At 37.9% G+C, this 20793-nt stretch overlaps 1 protein-coding gene across 3 annotated transcripts in view; it reads left to right on the forward strand.

Moving 5' to 3' along the window:
* The window catches only part of tnk2b (tyrosine kinase, non-receptor, 2b), a 124139-nt gene extending 104535 nt beyond the window's left edge, over positions 1-19604 (forward strand). For 2 of the 3 annotated variants that reach the window (XM_073848674.1, XM_073848672.1), the window contains 11 exons: positions 2932-3084; positions 3385-3662; positions 3972-4098; positions 4291-4532; positions 6132-6326; positions 7490-7581; positions 8253-8297; positions 10134-11530; positions 14758-14853; positions 15073-15200; positions 18070-19604. In XM_073848674.1, the coding sequence (XP_073704775.1) occupies positions 2932-3084; positions 3385-3662; positions 3972-4098; positions 4291-4532; positions 6132-6326; positions 7490-7581; positions 8253-8297; positions 10134-11530; positions 14758-14853; positions 15073-15200; positions 18070-18076 (2760 nt within the window). In that variant the 3' untranslated portion in view covers positions 18077-19604. The remainder of the gene's footprint in view (positions 1-2931; positions 3085-3384; positions 3663-3971; positions 4099-4290; positions 4533-6131; positions 6327-7489; positions 7582-8252; positions 8298-10133; positions 11531-14757; positions 14854-15072; positions 15201-18069) is intronic. The other variant, XM_073848673.1, reaches the window with a different exon arrangement.
* The last annotated feature ends 1189 nt before the right edge of the window (positions 19605-20793 follow it).

The raw sequence follows: 20793 nt of genomic DNA on the forward strand, positions 1-20793 counted from the left end.
CTCTCACTTGAAAATGTAAACACAACGTATCAATCGTACTTACAGGTTGTGGTTCGGAGACACTTGTTATTCCAAATAAAAAAGATTAGAATCCAAAGAAGATAAAAGCCAAGATTAGAGAAGCAGTCCTGCTGTAAAATGATGAGCACACAACAAATAGTTTAAATTGCATTGCTGTAATTTCGATTTTTCACGTTCTTCTTTTGGCAATGAAAACAAAACAAACTTGCTTTCACAGCGCAGAACTCAGTGTCTTCTCTCCATGATGTAAACGCTAACTAGCAGAAGTGTTTGTGGGCAGGCCAGAGTCTTCGTATTTCGCAGGCGGATGAAGATTATGCTAATGTATTACCCAGTGACGTAGATTGGCAGAAGATTCGAAAATATGACAGTTTGTTAAGGCGATTTTGAGTCGACCTGGTCTTTAAGTTTTGAGTGTGAAGCTTAACTTACATTGGAAAGAATTAAGAAAACACACTCTGAGTCAGTGCACACGCACCATCATTCATTAATATGGGCAGTGACATAATGCACTGCTCATGCTACGCTGATACTTGGACTGTGAAACATTTAAATCTGCTTTTATGTTGCCACTGATCATGAGAGAGCAGCTGTATTTGTCACAGATTCATTAATTTAAGAGATTCATTCAAATACTGCTACCGCCAATAATAAAAAAACAACTTTATAAATAAGAGATCGAGTCCTTCATTCAATTTCTTTTTAATTATTTAATTAAGTTCTAGTGGAGAGTGGGGGAGGGTGAAAAAGATAAAAGTGTTTGGAAAAACAGAGAGAGCTTTGTTAAAAACACCAGCTTTGCAAATGCAGAACTCAGCCACCATCTCAGTTATGCCCTGAGATGTACTTAAAATGAATTTTTTTTTTTAATCTCCATCACTTGAAATCATAAATGAATGGCTATTGCACATTTTTGGCAGGTATGCTGTTTGTCACATTCAGAAACTAAGATCAACAAAATAATGACTTAAGACACTTAGTATCTTTGGTCCCACCTTTCCCTTAAAGTGTTCCAGGGCTCCATGTGAACATCCTGTTTCAGGGCAGATCTCTATGTGTCACTGTAGCAGCTGTGTTCTCCAGAGGAGGTTTGTGGGAGAGACGGGCCTCTAATGACCTGATGAGGGGTCAGATGTCGTGTGAACTGAGCCGGAGGCTGTAGTGATAGGGTGTGTTGCACACCAAAGGGTTCTTTCCACATGGGACTTGAGTGGGAACATCTTTCCTGTGGCCATCTGTGCAGATCAAACACTGCTTCATTACACTAAACAGAAATATGACAGGACTGAACTGAGATTTATGTCAACTGCTCTTTTCATACATGTAACATTCAGACAACCTCATCCAACTTATTGATTATAACCTTTTAGGCAAGCATCACTATTACTGTTTTTCAAACATCGAGATTAAGATTTGACCAAACCCCTGACTCTCAGTGCGATACTTGTCCTGCATTGTGTGTTCTACTCTGTACATGCTGCTTTTTTTTTTTTGAGGTGATATTACCTTTCTAACTTTATTGGACTAAATCAAGCAGTTTTCACATGCGAGTCAATTAAGCAAATTAAGAAAATGTCTTACACCGTGTCTTAAAAGGTTACACCACCCCAAAATGAATATTTTGTCGTTAATCACTTACCCCCATGTCTTCCAAACCCGTAAAAGCGTTGTATTTTTTTGTAAAAAGTGTATAGGGTCACTAGAGACCTGAGGTGTGTAATAGTGTAAGTATATTTTTTGTGTGCAAAAATATGTAAATATCTGATGACTACGTGCATGCAATTCACCTTTATTCCTTGAGGAGGCACAGTTGTATAGACAATAATAACATGATGTTTCACTTGTAGTTATCACAGGCATTAAATCAAAAGAATATCAACAGCAAAAATGTAATTGGTTTGGTTGGCTTTACTGCAGAGCAATTACTGTGTGCAATGAAATATAAATGTCACTGTCATTTGATGGTGGATGTGGTGAATAAACTGCCAGCGATCAAAATAATGATTTTGAGTCATTTAAAATGATAGTTTTGCGAATATGGTTGAGATCGCGAATTTGAGCCAGACTGTGTACTGTGGAAGTGCACTCTGAATGACGGCGATGGTAAAATCATCTGCTCAAATTGAAGTTTCAAAAGGTAACAAAATATGCTTTATTTTATTCTTCAGTAATTATTCTTAAAATATCAAGAGAGTTTTTTGCTATTCAGAAGCTAGAGATCCATCCATGCTGGATATTTAGGTCTGGGTCGGTAAAGACCTGAATATGTAATAATGATTGGCGAAACAGTCATTTAAGGGTTAAAAGAGAAGTTCACTTCCAAAACAAAAATGTACAGATAATGTACTCACCCCCTTGTCATCCAAGATGTTCATGTCTTTCTTTCTTCAGTTGTAAAGAAATTGTTTTTGGGGGAAAACTTTCACGATTTCTCTCCATATAATGGACTTCTATGGTGCCCCCGAGTTTGAACTTCCAAAATGCAGTTTAAATGCAGTTTCAAAGGGCTCTAAAATGAAAATGTAAAAATCTATTTAACAGCTTAAAATCTGTTTAAACTCATGAAGTATTGCAGATGCGTCTGGTCATAATTTAGGCAGAATAATGCCAGATGTTACATGATTTCTTTCCAAATGGTGGAACTTCAGCCAGAGTCCAAGCTGGTGCACAGGGAATAATGTTGCTTTGCGATTATGCTCTGAACTTCAGTGATGACCAGCAACAGTACAGACACAGGTCTCAGAGGGGGTCATTAGCGTGTGGGATTGTGATGTATACAGGTTGGTCCAGCTGCCAGGAGCTTACTCCAGCAAAGGCAGATGTGTTGGCCCTCAACGTCAGATGCAGGGACTTATGATGAATTTGTGCTGATTTCCTGTCTGAGTTGTTCTTTCAACATGTCCTCCTCAGCTCAATGTAGCAGTGAAGTGTCTAAAGACAGACGTGCTCAACCAGCCAGATGCTCTGGACGACTTCATCCGTGAGGTCAATGCCATGCACTCTCTTGACCACCAAAACCTCATCCGTCTCTACGGAGTCGTCCTCACACACCCCATGAAGATGGTGAGTGAGTGTTCACATCTAAATCAATTTGGTGGCAAAGACAGAGTGTTAAAGTATCAAGGTCTTGAGAAGGGAGGGGAGAGCTAAAATAAGGCCTGACATTTGCATGCTCTCTTAGACTCATTATTTGCTGACACTAACTTCTGGAGTTATTCCTGATTGGCAGTGTTCATTGTCTCTGGCGACAAGATGCTTCTTGTCAGATCATTTTTTCAGTTGTTATGAAATGAAACTTTATATTGTGCCCTGCTTCCCCCCTCTTCCCTGAATGACCCTCTTCATTACCCTTCTTTCTCTAAGGTGACTGAGCTTGCGCCTCTCGGCTCTTTGCTGGATCGTTTGCGAAAGACCCTGGGCCATTTCCTCATTTCCACTTTGTGTCAGTACACCATCCAAATATCCAATGGCATGGCCTACCTAGAGTCCAAGCGCTTCATCCACCGAGACCTGGCTGCTAGAAACATCCTGCTGGCTTCCAGTGAGCAGGTCAAAATCGGTGACTTCGGACTGATGAGGGCGCTGCCTAAGAATGATGACCATTATGTCATGCAAGAGCATCGCAAAGTCCCATTTGCCTGGTGAGGGAGAGTTTTGGAGAGACTGGATATATTTTTACAATGGAAGAGTTTGTTTGCATGTGGTTTGAATCTGTCGAGAAGGGATACGGAGAGCTTTAAATGATTTGGTTGATTTTGTTTGTGTGCAGTGACAGGCCAGAGCTGAGAATTCAGATTGCATTTAAATGAGGTCATTGTTTGTGGCCCTTGATTTGATTAAATGAACTGTGCATGATCCTCATGTAATTTTTCCCCTTGGTGTGTTGTTTATTTACGGGCATTTCTTTTTTACTGGCCTAGTTTCTACATGGTGTTTTTTTTCTTACATAGGTGTGCCCCAGAGAGCCTGAAGACACGCACATTTTCTCACGCCACAGACACATGGATGTTTGGTGTGACACTGTGGGAAATGTTTACCTATGGTCAGGAGCCGTGGCTGGGCCTAAATGGTAGTCAGGTAACTCTGCTCATACACTAATAGTTTCTAATTAGTCATAAACATCTGCCTAATAAAAGACCAGCATTTAATATTTGACAGTAATCCCAAAAATAAGACATTTAAAGCCTAATATTGGATTTGCTACTTAATCTCTTTTATTTACTGGGCAAGACAATCATAAGAAGAAAATAAAATATGTGTTTGTGACAGATCCTCCACAAAATAGATAAGGAGGGTGAAAGACTGCCTAAGCCTGAGGACTGTCCTCAGGACATCTATAATGTCATGATGCAGTGTTGGGCACAAAAAACAGATGACAGGCCCACCTTCGTGGCTCTAAGGGAATTTCTAGTGGAGACCATGCCTACAGACATGAGGGCCCTGCAAGACTTTGATGAACCTGACAAGCTTCAAATCCAGATGAATGATGTCATTACCATCATAGAGGGCAGGTGAGCTCTTGTATCATTGAATGTAATGGGGCTTTTGGATTCATGATTGATATGACACATTCATTTTATAGTGAATGATCTTAGGACAGATGAGATGAAAACAACCTGGGGTAACCTTTTAGAAACCAAGGAAAAAGGTTTTTGACTGCAGAAATACAGTCTCTTAACCAGTGAATTTACATTTTTCTAAACATTCATGATTTATTACAGGGTGTCCGCGGGGTCTTAAAAAGTATTAAAAGTTGATAAATCAATTATGAGAAAATTAAGGTATTAAAAAGTCTTAATCGCGTTTTTACGAGGTCTTAAATTTTGTTCAAGCGTTGTCCAAAGTGTTTGACTCCAAAAAAGCATAAATATATTTATTTTCCTCCTAATATTAACAACGGCGTGCTCGATCCACGCGATTGGTTCGGGCCGGGGTGCGTCCGGGTGATGTCACGTAATTTGCGTCAAACGCGGGAAGGTGATGTAGCGCTCCACATGTAGCGAAACCGTAGAGCAAAATAGACGGCAAAATGGGAAAATGTAAGTTTGCGTACTCCTGGTTGGAGAAAGACGAGTGGCTGAAGCCTGTTGCTGAAAACAACCGCGAGGCCTACTGTACGTATTGTAAAAAGAAAATTTGTATATTGTCGATAGGCATAAATGCTGTAAATTCCCACATGCAGGGTGGTAGCCACAAGGCTGCTGTTGGCCGCAGAGAACAGCTGCAGCCATCCATCGCCAGTTATTATGCACCACCAGCCACCAACTGTTTATTAAGTTAAATGTTTGATACTGATTAGAACTTGAAGTGGCGATGAGGTCTTAAAATATTCTGAGAAGGTCTTTAAAAAGTCTTAAAAAGGTATTGAAATTACCTTTAGGATTACTGTATATACCCTGTATTAGATAATGAATAGAATAAGGATTTTTACCTTTTCATAATTATTCGATAAAATATTGAGTTTGGCATAACTAGAAAAATGTATGATACTTATAAAAATAATTCACCCAATAATAAAAAAGAAATTGCCATCATTTTCAGACCCTCAAGTTGCTTACACTATATACTGAAAGACTACCCACATTCATAAAAAAATATCTTTTTGAATAAGTTAAAAGACAATTTAAAGAAATTCAGGTTTCAATTTATTCAGGAACAACATGAGTGTGAATAATGACTATAGAATTCAAATTTTTGGGTGAACTATTCATTTAAAAATTTAATTAATTTGCATGCCTTTTCCAGGTCTGGTAATGATTCTAAAATTATAAATAAAGTTTTCTCATATAACCCAAATTCCAAGATTGTTCTTAAAATTAAACCATTGTTAAGGGGATAAATTAAAATAAATATCTTGAATTTTAGATGTTATTATAAATAATTTTCAGTCATCTTGAGGCCTCCTTGGAAGTCTGGTCTAGACCTAGAGATGGGAATTGTATTGAATTTAATTCTGGTTAAATAATTCAGTAATTCTGGTTGCATAAACAGTGTTACTGTTAAAATATAATAATTTAAAAAAAAATCTTGAATAAGAATTTGTTCTCTGTTCTCAGTTTAATGAATCAGCCAAATAAGAGAGCTTTAAACGGTCTCTGTGTGTCCTGCAGGGCAGAGAACTACTGGTGGAGAGGTCAGAACAAGCGTACCCTAAAAGTTGGTCAGTTTCCCCGGAACACAGTCACGTCAGTGGCAGGTCTTTCTGCCCATGACATAAGCCGTCCACTGAAGAACAGCTTTATTCACACGGGCCACGGAGACAGTAATCCTCACCGCTGCTGGGGCTTTCCTGACAGGATCGATGAGTGAGTCTCACATGTACATTCTGAGTCAAGTGGCTTTATTCGGAGGAAATAATACTTACAGTTGCACTCAAACTCCCAGAGACTGCGGTAAATATAAGTTTTTCTGAAGATCCAGGATTTTATAAACATTGCATCTACAACAGTTTAATGGCATATTAAAAGTGATAATGTCAATATATAATCTAATGTTTTTGAGTTCTAGGATTTTTTAATAACACAGCTATGTCATAATTATTCAACCCCTATTCAAAATTGCTGTTTTTAAGTCACTTATTTTGAAAGAATTGCCTAAAAACACAATTAAGCCTTTAGAAATTCTATTAAAAAACTGAATTAGCTTGAGCTGTTACACATACATACATTTAGCCCATGCATGTGCTGAAGTTAAGTAGAAAATATGGCCAAGTCAACAGAGCTCTCACAAAAGCTATAGAGAAGAAAAAGTTTTATAGAAAGTCTAAGACATTTAAAGTTCCTAGAGAGCTGGTAGCCTCTTTCCATAGTTTAAAATATGATGTACCACAAATCCTTTGAGGGTGTTCAAAAATAAATTACAATAACATAAACTAAGGAAAAAAATGTACAACCAAAGACTTGCATGTCTTGACTTTGATTAGAACTGTAACTTGTTTGTAGTGAGCACTAGCCTGCAAAGTGTAACTGTGTAGACTAGAGAGCCTGCAGCAGCAGTTCGATAATGTCCTCACTGAGTGAGATAAACCTTACAGGTCACACATTGGATGGACAGATGTTTCTGTCATGGAAAATAAGTACTTATAAATACTTATAAATACTATAATAAGTAAATAAGTTCACTAATATAGATCCACTGTGCAAGTCTTTGCACATGAGGACAGCATATAAGCACTTTGCTGCTTCAGCACAAGGTGGCAGTAGAACACCGTACACTCTGCCTCACCCATAAACTTAGCTGCATCAACTGATATTACAGCTGTAAATACCTCTATAAAACATCCAGTGAAATATAATGGCTGCTGTTAAAATCTGAAATGTCTTTTTACTACTTTGGTTATACAGTGTCATTAAATCGTCTTTTGGCAGAGTTCCAGAGCCTGTTTTTCTTGTAAAGCTAAGTCTAAAAAATGGTCTCTATATTCACTCATGGGCTGCTAAATGTTTCTGTCATTCTGTTACTTTTGCAGTCTTTATCTTGGGAATCCCATGGATCCTCCAGATGTGCTGGGGCTGGACCTGAACTCTGCCAGACCAACTCAACTCCCTGGACGCTCTAAGAGTGAGTAAATGCGTTTCAATTAGTACAGTTCAAACATTAATAAACAGGCTTCCTATGGTCATAGACAACTAGAAATGTCAAAGCATTAAATTGTGTTTTTAGGCAATGAAGAGATCATGTAATGTAAAAACATCACCGTGTGTTATGGTTTCAACAATATTAGACAGCATTCTATTGATGATAAATGTTTATTTTCACTTAAATTTGTAAAGCTTAAACACAGAAAAAAATTGGTAATAGACATTGTGGCAGTTTACAAACAAGTCTAACTACAGAGAAGAAACATTTGAACGATTTTGTCCCCATTTAGAACAAAGCAAGTCAACTACTGAACTGAGAGTGCTCTGAATGATTTATTGGCAAATCATTTTGAAATTTAAGTCAGTTGAATCATTTAAATGCTTATCAAGAAATCATAAACGACTGCAAAATAATTTGCTGGTCAAAAAGTGTGGGAACCATGTAAACTAAAACCCCACTTGAAACTATTGACTTAAAAAAAAAACAACAACACATTTTTGCCATTTTCAGTTCACTGCTTTTTTTTAATGCAGGTCCTCATGCTATGTGCTTCTTTCTTCTCTCTCTGCTATATACTTATGTTATTGTTTTTCCTTTTCCTACTTGCTTTTTTGCAAATGCTGTCTTTAACTTGCTTGCTTGCTCTGCAGAGGAGCCTCCCCCTCGGCCCCCTCAGCCATCTTTGCTGGTTAAGAGTAAGTGTGGACCCTCAGTTCAGTTTAAGCACTGCTCATGCCCCCTCTGTTCACTCCTAGCACCCCTCCTCAAAGGTACAGCACACCTGTATTGTATGCATTTTGTTTGCTTCTTCCCTCCCTCTGTCTCTCTCTCAATTGCTCCAGCTTTTTAGTTCTGTTTGTCATGTGTTTGCCGTGGTCTGTCATGTCAGTCATAATGTTTGGTAAACAGCCGATCCCACAATATCAATTTTTCACCAAAATTATGTCTGCATTTCACTGACTTGCAGAGTTGAATAATAACTATGTTGCTACATGTTGTACTCTGTCCAAAAACAAACACAGTGGCCTATAATAACACAAATAGTACCATATGAATGCATTTACATATTTTGTTTATATTACAAAGTTGTTGCATTAATCTTTATTGGGAGAGACATAAACCTGTTTATGTGACATTTTTATGTGGGTGGGCCAATGAAACATTTATCTGTACTCTCTAACTTTCTATTTTTTCTACAAAAATATAGTTAAACGATAGTTTGTAGATACAGTTGAGGTCAAAAGTTTACATCCCCATTTCAGAATCTGCAAAATGTTTAGTGATAGTTGTTCATGAGTCCCTTGTGTGTCCTGAACAGTTAAACTGCCTGCTGTTCTTCAAAAAAATCTTTCAGGTCCCACATATTTTTTGGTTTTTTTAGCATTTTTGTGTTTTTGAACCCTTTCCAACAATGACTGTATGATTTTGGGAATTGTCTTTTCACATTGAGAACAGCTGAGGGATTCATATGCAACTATTACAGAAGGTAAAATGCTCACTGATACTCCAGAAGGAAAAACAATGCATTAAGAGCGGGGGATGAAAACTTTTGGACAGAATGCAGATGTGTTCATTTTTCTTATTTTGTTAAAATATCATATTTTTTCATTGAGTACTGCCCGTCAGAGGCTACAAAAGATAGTTACATATTTCCCAAAATAAGTTAAATTTACCCTGACCTTCAAATTCTCATAATGCATGGGTTTTCCTTCTGGGGTTTCCTTCTGGTCTGTAATAGTTGCATATGAGTCCCTCGGTTGTCCTCAGTGTGAAAAGATGGATCTCAAAATCAAACAGTCATTGTTGAAAAGGGTTCAAATGCACAAAAATGCTGGAAAACCAAAGAATTTGTGGAGCCTAAAGAATCTGAAGAACAGCAGGCAGTTTAACTGTTCAGGACAAACAAGGGACCCATAAACAACTATCATTAAACAAAAAAAAAACAGCTGTCAATCATTCAGGTTAGAACACAGTATTAAGAATGAAGGGGATGTAAACTTTTGAACGGGGTATATTATAAATTCAAATATTTTTTTTTTTTTTTTGTGTGGACTATATGTAAACATCTTTTATGTGAAATATCTTATTCAGGTCAGTACTAAATAAACCCTCTTATTTTGGTAAAATAATCAACATTTTGCAGATTCTGAGAGGGGGATGTAAACTTTTGACCTCAACTGTACTGGTCCGATACTGTAATAAACCCTTAGAGTGTTCGGTTTGTTAGCATTCCCATTCATGTCAGTGGCTTACCTGTCACAATGAGACCATGTTAACCTGCATAACCTAGACCTTTGGTAGAAATGCTTAGTACTGGCTCCCATCCAAGTAGTGTTAGTGTTTGTTAATTTCTCTAAAGGAATGTGAGATGCACTGTACCTTAATGACTGTTCTATTGTGTGCTCAGTATTTCTATTTTAACCCTGAACAATATTTCTTCTGTTTGACTGTTCCTGTCAATAAATTACATTTCAAACTCAACAGACATTTCAACAAACATTTGTTCATGTGTGTTTTTGTCATGTGACTAGAACCCTCCTACGATGCTGTTGCTGAGGACGAGGACCAAACTTCATCAGGCCTTCGGCGGCTCTCTTTGAAGAAGGGCCTTAAGCTCAAACCAGCTGCCTGGGTCTCTGCTACCAAAATAGGTGATCGTTCCACATATAGTGTGCGGACTCCAGGGGGCAGCACTCCCACGGAAGTCTCTCTCATAGACTTTGGAGAAGAGTTTCCATCGGCCACACCTTCACCCTCCCCTGTGATGGAGCTTCAGATCCCAACCTTGGCTAAACTGGTACTTGAAGCAGAGAACATTTTAGACAGAACTCCCCCTCAGAGCCCCTCACGCTCTCTACCCCGCCCCCTTCACCCTACCCCAGTGGTGGACTGGGATGCCCGACCCCTCCCTCCACCCCCAGCTTATGATGATGTAGCACAAGATGAGGATGACTTTGAAGTGAGCTCCATCAACAGTGCAGAACGAGGAGCTGATGAACCATGCTCTCCATGTATGTCCTGCACTCCTACTGGAGAGTGTAAACCTCATGTAGAAGACAATTTATTTTTGCCCTGCAGGCAGAGCAATGCCAGCACCTTCTCTCAGTCTGCTGAGATCTTCCAAGAGCTGCAGCAGGAGTGTATGAGGCACCTCAATGTACCTGTGAGCTCCACCAGCCCTGGTCTGGAGCCACACCGCCAGATAGTCCTAACTTTTTCTGAGGACAAACCCCAGATACCACCACGTATCCCCATACCACCCCGTCCAGTCAAACGTGCAGGTGGCGATTATGCTCGCTGGTCTGGTGAGCTGTCTCCAATCTCTGGAAATGAGGATGATAAGGAGCGTCCACCCCAGATTCCGCCACGAGATCCTCTCTCTCAGCCAGGCTCTCGCACACCAAGTCCACACGTGGGCTCCCCTCAGACTCGCAGCAGCCTCTGCTCAGCTTCCTCCATCTATGGCCCATCCTACCTCTCCACCTCACCTGCTAAACTAATGCCAACCACTCAGAGCTTCGCCTCAGATCCCAAATATGCTGCTCCCAAGGTCATCCAGGCACAGGGCAAAGATAAGGAGCCAGCCAAAGGGCCCTGCATTCTGCCTATTGTACGTGATGGCAAGAAGGTCAGCAACACGCACTACTACCTCCTGCCTGAGAGGCCTCCGTATCTGGACCGCTACGATAAGTTCTTCAAAGAGGCGGAGAGTGGTGAGGAAAAGAAGCATGTAAACACAGCCACTGTGAAGCCTATGGTTCATCAACAAGGGGAGCTCAAGTCCAATTTCTCCTCCAATAACAACAGCAGTCTGACGAGCTCTGGATTTAGAGGGGGGCTGAAAAACTCTCTCAGCCTGTGCCGAGTAAGCTCTGATGGCTCATTTAACAGGGCTGACAGCACCAGCAACCATGACAAAGTCAAACTGGTGAGAGATTTGAACATTTATATGAAACAGACCCATGCTATTACTGGTTGTTTTCTTGAAACTTGTTTATGCAAGCAGTATAAGCTGTCATGTTTTTTTCATCGCAGAATTATTCATGAGTGGCTTGGACTAGCTGTGTGGTGTCTTAACTGTAGGAACTTGTTTTTTGACCAGAGTAATTATCGTTCTGTTTACACAAAGTGCAATATAGCCCGCCTTGTTGGCAACCATTGTCTGATTGGGACAGACAAAATAACAACAGAAACCAGTTCGACCACTGCTAGTGTGGAAGTAAAGACAGTGAATTTTTTTTAATGCGACTGAATTGAGTTAAGTTCTGCATATTAGAGGTTGACCGATATGGGTTTTTCTATTGCCGATGTTTAGAGGTCAGGGTCAGCCGATGGCCGATATGTGCTGCCGATTTTTTTGGCCGCTTTTTAGGGCCGATATTTTAAACTTCTTCCCTTTATTTGCATGTCACACTAATAATAAGTGGATGCACATCATTTCTAAACTTAACATCATGAACAATGAACACAATGAACCATCTTTTGGATCTTTATTTTGTGCACTGCACAGTATTATTATAAAATATTTAACCAAAGTTAACCAAACAAATCGAACTGACCAAGTATTAAAGGTCCCACTTTACATTAGGTGGCTTTAACAACTATGTACTTACATTTAATATATAAAAAATATACAAAATATATAAATTCAATGTAAAAACATGTAATTACATTTGTGATTAATTTCTGTAATTACCACTGTTGAACCAACCCTTACACCCTAACCCACCCTTAAACCTATCCATACCACCAAACCTGTCCCTAACCTTACCCATATCCCACCTTAATAGAAGCAAAAGCGTTTTGCAATGCAATATGACCACATTATGTACATTGTACTTAAAGTACATAATAATTAAGGCCACCTAATATAAAGTGTGACCGTATTAAATATATAAAACAGATAATTTAAAAACTGTTAATCATTTACATAAGTTTAAGAGCTGAGATTAATGTTAAACTTTAATGTTTTAAATAAAATTTTGAATACAGAAATTTTAAATGTTTTATATAACTGAGAGGACCTGTCAGCAGATGGTGGCAAGACACTTAATTACTGAATCATATCATTCATTTGATTCGTTTGAGCAGCTGATTCATTCCTGAATAAAGCAAATGACTCTCTTTATGAATGGGAAATTGAATCATTTCACTAGATTAGTTTAAAAATGCACATTCATTCATAAACGAAACACCGCAGTGTTTAAATGGAGATGCACAGCGGCTCAGTTATTACTTGTTTTATAATACTTTTGACGACAAAAGAGAGCAAAATCTTACTTTTGACAACGGAATAAAGCAAAATCAGGCAATAGTGTAATCTGCCTGCCACCCACCCGCACCTATATTTTTCTCAGATTTAGCTAACCGCACGCGATCTTCCTATTACAATTATTCTAATTCTTAGTTTTGTATGATAATATGATGAATGGATGGTTCATTTTAACAGCTGATCTTCACATCGCTGCACACTTACAGTATATAGGCTTAACCACTCATGCTTTTAAGCCAAATCCGTGCTTAAAAAAAAAAAAAAAAAAAAGTTTACTGACATCTGAACATGACCATAGGTATAAACTCTGAGGTGACGGAGAGGACAGTGCAGTCATCAAAATATATTTAAAAGGAAGCTGGCGCCAAGGTCCTCACCACAAAACTCAAGTTCAGATTTTAGAAAATGTAGTTAATGTTTACATCATTATTGATTTATCTCATCCACGAGCGACCCATCCACAAGTAATTAGAATGTATTTTTTTATTACCAGACCAGCGGATATAACCTCCATCCGTGCATCAGTGTCTCCGAGCGAGGCAGAGTAATCGCAATGCTGCATATTTTGCATAGTCTCCACCCCACGCACAGAGTGAAATTCTCCGACTCCAATACAGGAAAAATAAAACAGAACTTATAATACTGGGGCGAATATGTTAGCAAACAAGCTGCTGATCGTTTTAGACTACAGTCCTTAAACTTAAACTGCAAGTAAGCAAACCTTTAACCAGCTGTAGCATTATGCCAGTTCCTGACGGTCCTATGATTTTCTTTCACTAAGTGAAAGCAACACTTCATAGATTACTAGTAATATATAGTACATATATGGCCATGGGACTTTGAAAAATCAGAATTTAAGCCTTGCCGTTATCTCTCAGATATGTTATTGAATCTTACAAAAGTTTTGGCTTGGGGTTCTTCACAGTAGCGTTCCACCGCACCAAATACACGGGGCTGCCCGCAGACGTGCCTGACTTTAAATCGGCACTACTAAACTCGGAAATCGGCCGATGCCGATATATTAAAAAATTGCAAATATCGGCCCGATATATCGGCCGGACGATATATCGTTTGACCTCTACTGCATATATCCACAAATGTTTATAGCATACGTGACCGTGGAGCACAAAACCAGTCATAAGGGTCAATTTTTTTGAAATTGAGATTTATATATCATCTGAAAGCTGAATAAATAATCTTTTCATTGATGTATGGTTTGTTAGGATAGAGTATTTGAAAATCTGGAATCTTGAGGGTCCAAAAAAATCTGAATATTGAGAAATTCACATTTAATGTTGTCCTAATGAAGTCCTTAGCAATGCCTATTACTACTAAAAAATTACATTTTGATATAATTATGGTAGGAAATTTACATAATATCTTCATGGAACATAATCTTTACTTAATATCCTTATGATTGTTGGCATAAAAAAATCGATAATTTTGACCCATACAATGTGTTGTTGGCTATTACTGCAAATATACCTGTGTGACTTAGGCTATATGTGACCCTGGACCACAAAACCAGCCTTATTTTCACTGGAAGCTATACATTATTTTGCATCATTAGTTTAGCCATGCATGCTAATGTCACACTTTTTTTTTTCTAGTCAGTTATGTAGTTGAGTCTCCTGTGGAAGGGAATTGCAGTTTGCTTTAGTAGTGTTTCAAATCAGTCACTGATTCAGTTCCTTAATGGCCTCAGTGAGTGTCGGTTGTAGGCTGTAGTACAGAAATGCAGCTCACTAGGGTTTAAAAAGTAGCTGTATTTTAAACAACAATACTATGTAGAATAAGGCTCAGTTAACCATTTCTGATTATTCCAAAGCTTCTCCTTTACGGACCGTCAATGGATTTATAGTTATTGGATTTACCCTGTTTAGGTGCAGGAGGCTGTCCATGGAGTTACGATTGAAGAATGTCAGACGGCTTTACAGAACCATAGCTGGAATGTACAGAAGGCTGTACACTACTTGAAGGTAACAGTCATCACAACTGTCATAATTCATTGGCTGGTTAATGGTAAACTAATTGTATTTAAATCTATAAGTAATCACATCAAATATTCGCTGGAAGTCTTCTTTCTCCTGTCTTTGGCACATTTCTTACACAGAGACTGGAAGTATATCCATAATTGTAATGAAGGACCTAATGGGTTAAATTACTTCTATCCATTTTTCCCTTTTTCTGGTGCCTAGGTGGAGCAGCTCTTTTGTCTGGGAATGAAGACAAGGGTGGAGTGTCATAAGATTCTAGAGATGTGTGACTGGAATCTGGAGTTAGCCAGCACACAAATGTTAGACACCTACAGCTCAGTGAAGCTAAGGTAGGATCTTTCGTGTTTACACTGACTACAGCCTCAATTATGAAAACATGGAGGCCACTAAAAACACTGTTTATGTTACATTTAAGCTGTGAATTATTATACTAAAGAGACAGAGAAAATGTGTACAATTTACAATACCATTTCTACACTGTTGTTTTTTGTTCTCTCTGACATTTTTTTTTATTGCACTTTCTCCCTGCTTAAGCTTTCTTCGCTTGTGATTCCAAATATTAAAATTTCATGGAGAACAGGATGAGTTTAACGTCTCCATTGGTCCCAAACTGCTAGATTGACAGTAGGGCTGTGCGATTTGGACATGTATACAAACATACATGCATACATGCAGGAAGAGTCAGAATTCCAGTGTCCAGTGCATTGTCATTTTAATAAACATTTAAGCAAAGATGCCTAATTTACTGTACAATGAAATACACATCCAGACAACTATTTGAATGCTTCCAATGTATAAATAATATGAAAAATTAGTACAATCAGCATATTTTAAACACTGGTGAGAAATATCACCACCTGCTTCTTACAAAGTTTGGCTGCTGCCTGGAGTTTTTTTTTCTTGATAATTTGCTTGTTAACACAGGATCAGTGGACATGCATCATGAGGGGCGAAGCGGAGAAATTGTGCTTTTGGTGGTCTAGAAAACATGAATGCACACATCGTGATTTTTATTTAGATTTTGATTTGTTGCAAAGCCGTAAATGACGATTCTTTCTAGCCAATAAAACAATGTGTGGAGTGACTTCACTTCTATGTGACTTTGGCTTCTCACACCAAAACTAAAAGCAGCAGTACAGTAAATTATCTCCTATAAAATTAATTGTCTTGCATATAAATGTTCAGTCCAATCTTAAACATAAGACTACAAAAGTGGCCTGGGAACATGAATGACAGTCAGAAATGGCATTATATATCATTAGGGGTTCAAGCGCATGGCGCTGAAACTTTGCCAAAACAAGAAACATAAAAATGGCTATACCTATGTAACCATTTGTCCTATTAACATGAAAATCGCTGTGCACGGTCTTGGTCCAAAGTATCACAAGTTGGAAAAATTGGAATTTACCCTTTGGGAAGCTAGAACAGGGTTGTTTAGAATAGGGGCCTGTCTGAATTTATCCAAAATCCTATAAAGCCTGAAGAAAAACTGAAAACGTCACTAAACCTGGTAAGCACATGCGACATGTGATTCTAAACAAGCATGCAAAGTTTTAAGGAGATCGGACTACAGCTGGCGCTATAGGAGTCATAAACGTTACAAAACATAACATTTCTATGGTAAATTAACTGTATTTGCCCTAAATGCCTTAAAGTGCATGAACCCTGGTAATTGCTGCTTGCAGCTATATTAATATTTGTTTTTAGTGGAAAGATCATGAATTGCTTTGAAATAAATCTTTACACTGACATAGGTTGGCACTGAACTGAATGTTTGTAGATGAATTTAGGTGACAAAAAGCACAAATACCAGTTGTACAAATCAGAAAATGTGAAAGTTTCAATTTTCAACCCAAAATGGTGTATGTGGACAAATCACCTACTACTGACATCGCTCCCCACACTGATTTATTGGCTAGGAAGAGCCATCAATCTATAAATAGGGGACCAATAGAGATGTTAAAACCACCCTGTTCTGCATGAAACTTAAAGAGCAACATTTGGAATCACAAGTTAACAACAGATTACTGTAGAAAAAAAAACATTGTTTTGCTGAATTTTGATAATTTTGCTTTTTTTTTCTCATTTTATTGGTGTGAATATTTTCTTTGTGTCTTCAGTTATATGATTCACGTGTATCTTAAAGTTTGTAATCGCAATACATTTGCCATTAAATTGACACCATACTCCCATCATAGCAGATTTGTTGTGGATGGTAATCTAAAGTGATGTATGTTGTATAAATGACTGTTCAGACTGAGGTTGCATTGTAAAACATCAGACCTGTATTGGACTTAGGAAAACATATAGAAGTGACCCAAGCCTGAATTGAAAAATCCTATTCTACATGTTGTTCTGTGCTGCCACCTACTGGTAATTTAACCTCTCTAAATTGGTTTAATATCTTTGTGTAGTATTGCTTACAAATAGCTGATGTGTAGAATGAGCCTGTCATTTTACAGAAAGCCTATGTTCTTAGTACCCAGTTCCCAATTCTTTCATTCCAATTGAGCAAGTAGCCAAAATGGATTTGCAATACACTGATTCTATTTTCTAGCTAAGCAAGGCCTACTCTTTTTAGTTCACCTCACAAGTGCTCAAACGATGATTAATCAGACCGTTTGTGATGCATTTCAACTTCATCACACGCTTCCTTGAATTAATGTGCCTTTAGTTTGAATGTATAGTAATCTAAGGTGAAATCAGCCCTCTTAAACCAGTATACCAGAGAAATGAAGCCTGTGGGAAGTTTTCCTGCTTCAGTTGTTGCGACCAGACTGGTAAAGAGATGCATTACCTCTAAATTAATTTTAGTCAATAACCTTAAATATAGCGATTATGCCTCAGGACATGCTCATCCTATTTTTAATCAATTTTAGTTCCTGTGCTCAATTGCTTATCTGTTGTAGACACTTCTGCTGTAAGAAAACTTCGAAACAGGGGGCTGAGTCTACAAAAAAAAAAAAGAAAGTGTGTTATTCCAAAGTCAGCACATTTTGTCTTATTGCTGTGCCTGTGTATGTGTGTGTGTGTGTGTGTGTGTGTGTGTGTGTGTGTGTGTGTGTGTGTGTGTGTGTTTATATAGTTTGTACACTTTCACGATTTGCTTGTGCAGGACTGCATTTCAAGATGCTTTCCTGGCATTTTTGTGTAGCTTTTAATTATAATGTGATTTTTTTCCAATTTCCTTTTTTGCAGACGATGATGCATTGGAAAAGCCTCATGCCCTAAAAGAATGTTGAGAGCACCGAGGGGACTCTGAGGGCCAACCAGGACTCTATCCTAGCACATTTTACCTCCAGATCTAACTTGTGTGTTTGTGTATTTGTGTATGTGTGAGAGAGTGTGTGTGCATACGTGAGGCAGTGACTGCTCCTCCTGAAATCTTTCTCTAGGGTGCAATATAGAGTTTCACAGGTCAAAATTTAAAGAACCTGGTTTTTATTTTCCACTTGATGGCAACAGATGGAAAACAAGGTGCTGCTTGTCATTTTTCATTGTAATGTTATAAACAAGAGGTGAATACACAGGCTTATGAAAGCCTCCAAGTATGTATATATTTTCAGATGTTTTGGTTATACATATGCATCTGATTTGAGTTGGTCTTTATCAGATATTTGTCAGTTTTACATTTGCCTTTTTTAATTTAATCTGTTTTGTGTGGGTCACCTGTAACAGAAAGAATTTTTGAATCCTGACCTAGTTCAAATGTTGTATATATGTTGAATTTATGTATATGTTAAAAACCTTCATGTTGAACTATCATCCTTTGTCACCCATGTTGACATATACTTAAGACCCTCTCTCTGCCTTGTTTGGTATTATTATTTTTGTACTTTGCTCATGAATCACTACGAATCACTCCTTTTAAGCCAACTGACTTTGCTGGTGTCATCAGTGAAGTCACAAAACTGTTTTCATGTAGATTTGCACAATGCTGCTTCCAATCTAAAAGTAAAGATAAAACCTTGAAAATGCATCAGAAAGACCTTCAAAGCACAAATAAGTGAACCTTTTGTTCTTGCGCTAATCTTACTTTTAAATTGGACGACTGACTGTTTTTCACAAAGCACAACTTACAACTTAGTTTCACTGTTTTCTGGAACATCACCAGTCTCAAATAGTAGTTTCTATAAGGTTGTACAATGATGATGTGGCATTGTTGGTATCATAATGCTCCGCAGTAAGGTTTTTTTCACCTGCCTGTCTATATAAATAGATCTGCTTAAAAAGTGACCAATGAATAACAATTCTGACTGTCTAATTTATGCAAATGAACCCACAGTGATGTTTTAAATTAAGACACCTTTTTCCTGTACAACTAAATAGCAGTGTAACAGTGGCGTGTGTTGACTGTTAGCACCCCTGCTTTGTGAATGCTCAGTGTCATAGGTGTGGATATCGTAGATGCTGCTCCTGTGTTCATGATGGAATGCTGTCCACCGTCCTCTCCTGGCAATTTGAGAATGGGACTTACAGTATGTGTTATAATGGCAAACACCATCCTACAATGCTAACCATCTGAAGATTGAGTCCAGAGTGGAAGCTAGTCCTAGTCTTACCTTTATGCTGTTGTAGTTTTAGGAAAACTGAAGTGAGTTGCCCAATAATGATGTGTTCCTGTTCTTTTTTTTCTTTCTTTTTTTTTTTTTTTTGTCGAGTCTGTCTATGTGCTCAAATGGTTTGCTCTGAATAGCTTTACAAATTAGAACCTTGGTATCCTAAATGTGTAAGAAGCATAATGATGCACAGTTTATAGTATATAATATAAATATATAAATGTATTTTTTATTAAAATGATTATTTTTTATCTTTTTCTATGGAAATGTCTTAATATTTTCTTTCTTTCTCTTAAACTGAGTTTTCCCAGACTGTATTTTTGTCTTCTCACAATTAATGATAAATGTGTCCAGTAATGTAGTCTAGACCAAGACCAGATAAGGGTCAAGTTCAAGTCATGACCGAAACCAGGGGCCAGTTGTTCAAAAGTAATCTGATCAGATTTTGGCCATTGGATTGGATCAAATCTTGAAAATGGGTTCAAAAGAAACAAAAGATTCTGAATTCGGATTTTATCACAAAGTTTGATTTTCTTTTTTTTTATCACAAAGAATCTTGATTTTGATCTGTATTAAATTCTCACTTTGTGTTGTTCAAAACGTGTTCATAAGATTGGGATACTTTTGATCCAAAAAAAAAAAAAATGGATTATTCTGATCCCAGCAGAAGGGTGGATTTCAGGAACAAATAATAAAACTTTAAAACTGGTGCAGAAAATACATTTTAACATGTAATATACCCCCCTCCCCCACATAACATGTAATATATTGTTTGTCGATATCAAACAAAAATATTATATTTAAAGTGTTTTCTTTTTTAACACTGACTGTAAACTACATTAGCACAATCATGAGAGATTGACCAGTCAGAAATAGTTATTTGTAAATACAATGCAATACAGTGCAAAACACTGACATTTTTCCACATCACCATGTCCCTTTAGGTCAGAGGTCTCAAACTCAATTCCTGGAGGGCCACAGCTCTGCAGAGTTTTGCTCCTACCAGCTCCAACTCACACCTGCTCAATAATTTCTAGTAATCCTGAAGACCTTGATTAGTTGGATCAGGTGTGTTTGATTAGGGTTGGAGCAAAACTGTGCAGAGCTGTGGCCCTCCAGGAATTGAATTTGAGACCAATGCTTTAGGTGCTAGTAATCCAGATTTTGACATCTGAAAAGGTGTGTATCTGAATCAGGGTGATCCAATCCATTTTTACTTTGAAATCCAGCACAAAAGTAAGATGGGTTACCTGATTCTGGATAGCAAAACATGGGATTTCCAAAACCAGATTATTCTGATCCAGATTAAATTCCATGATAAAACTCAATACCAGGCCTGGATTCTTGTTCAAACCTCTTCTGG

Source organism: Garra rufa, chromosome 10 (genome assembly GCF_049309525.1).
Source record: "Garra rufa chromosome 10, GarRuf1.0, whole genome shotgun sequence".
NCBI classification, from domain to species: domain Eukaryota; kingdom Metazoa; phylum Chordata; class Actinopteri; order Cypriniformes; family Cyprinidae; genus Garra; species Garra rufa.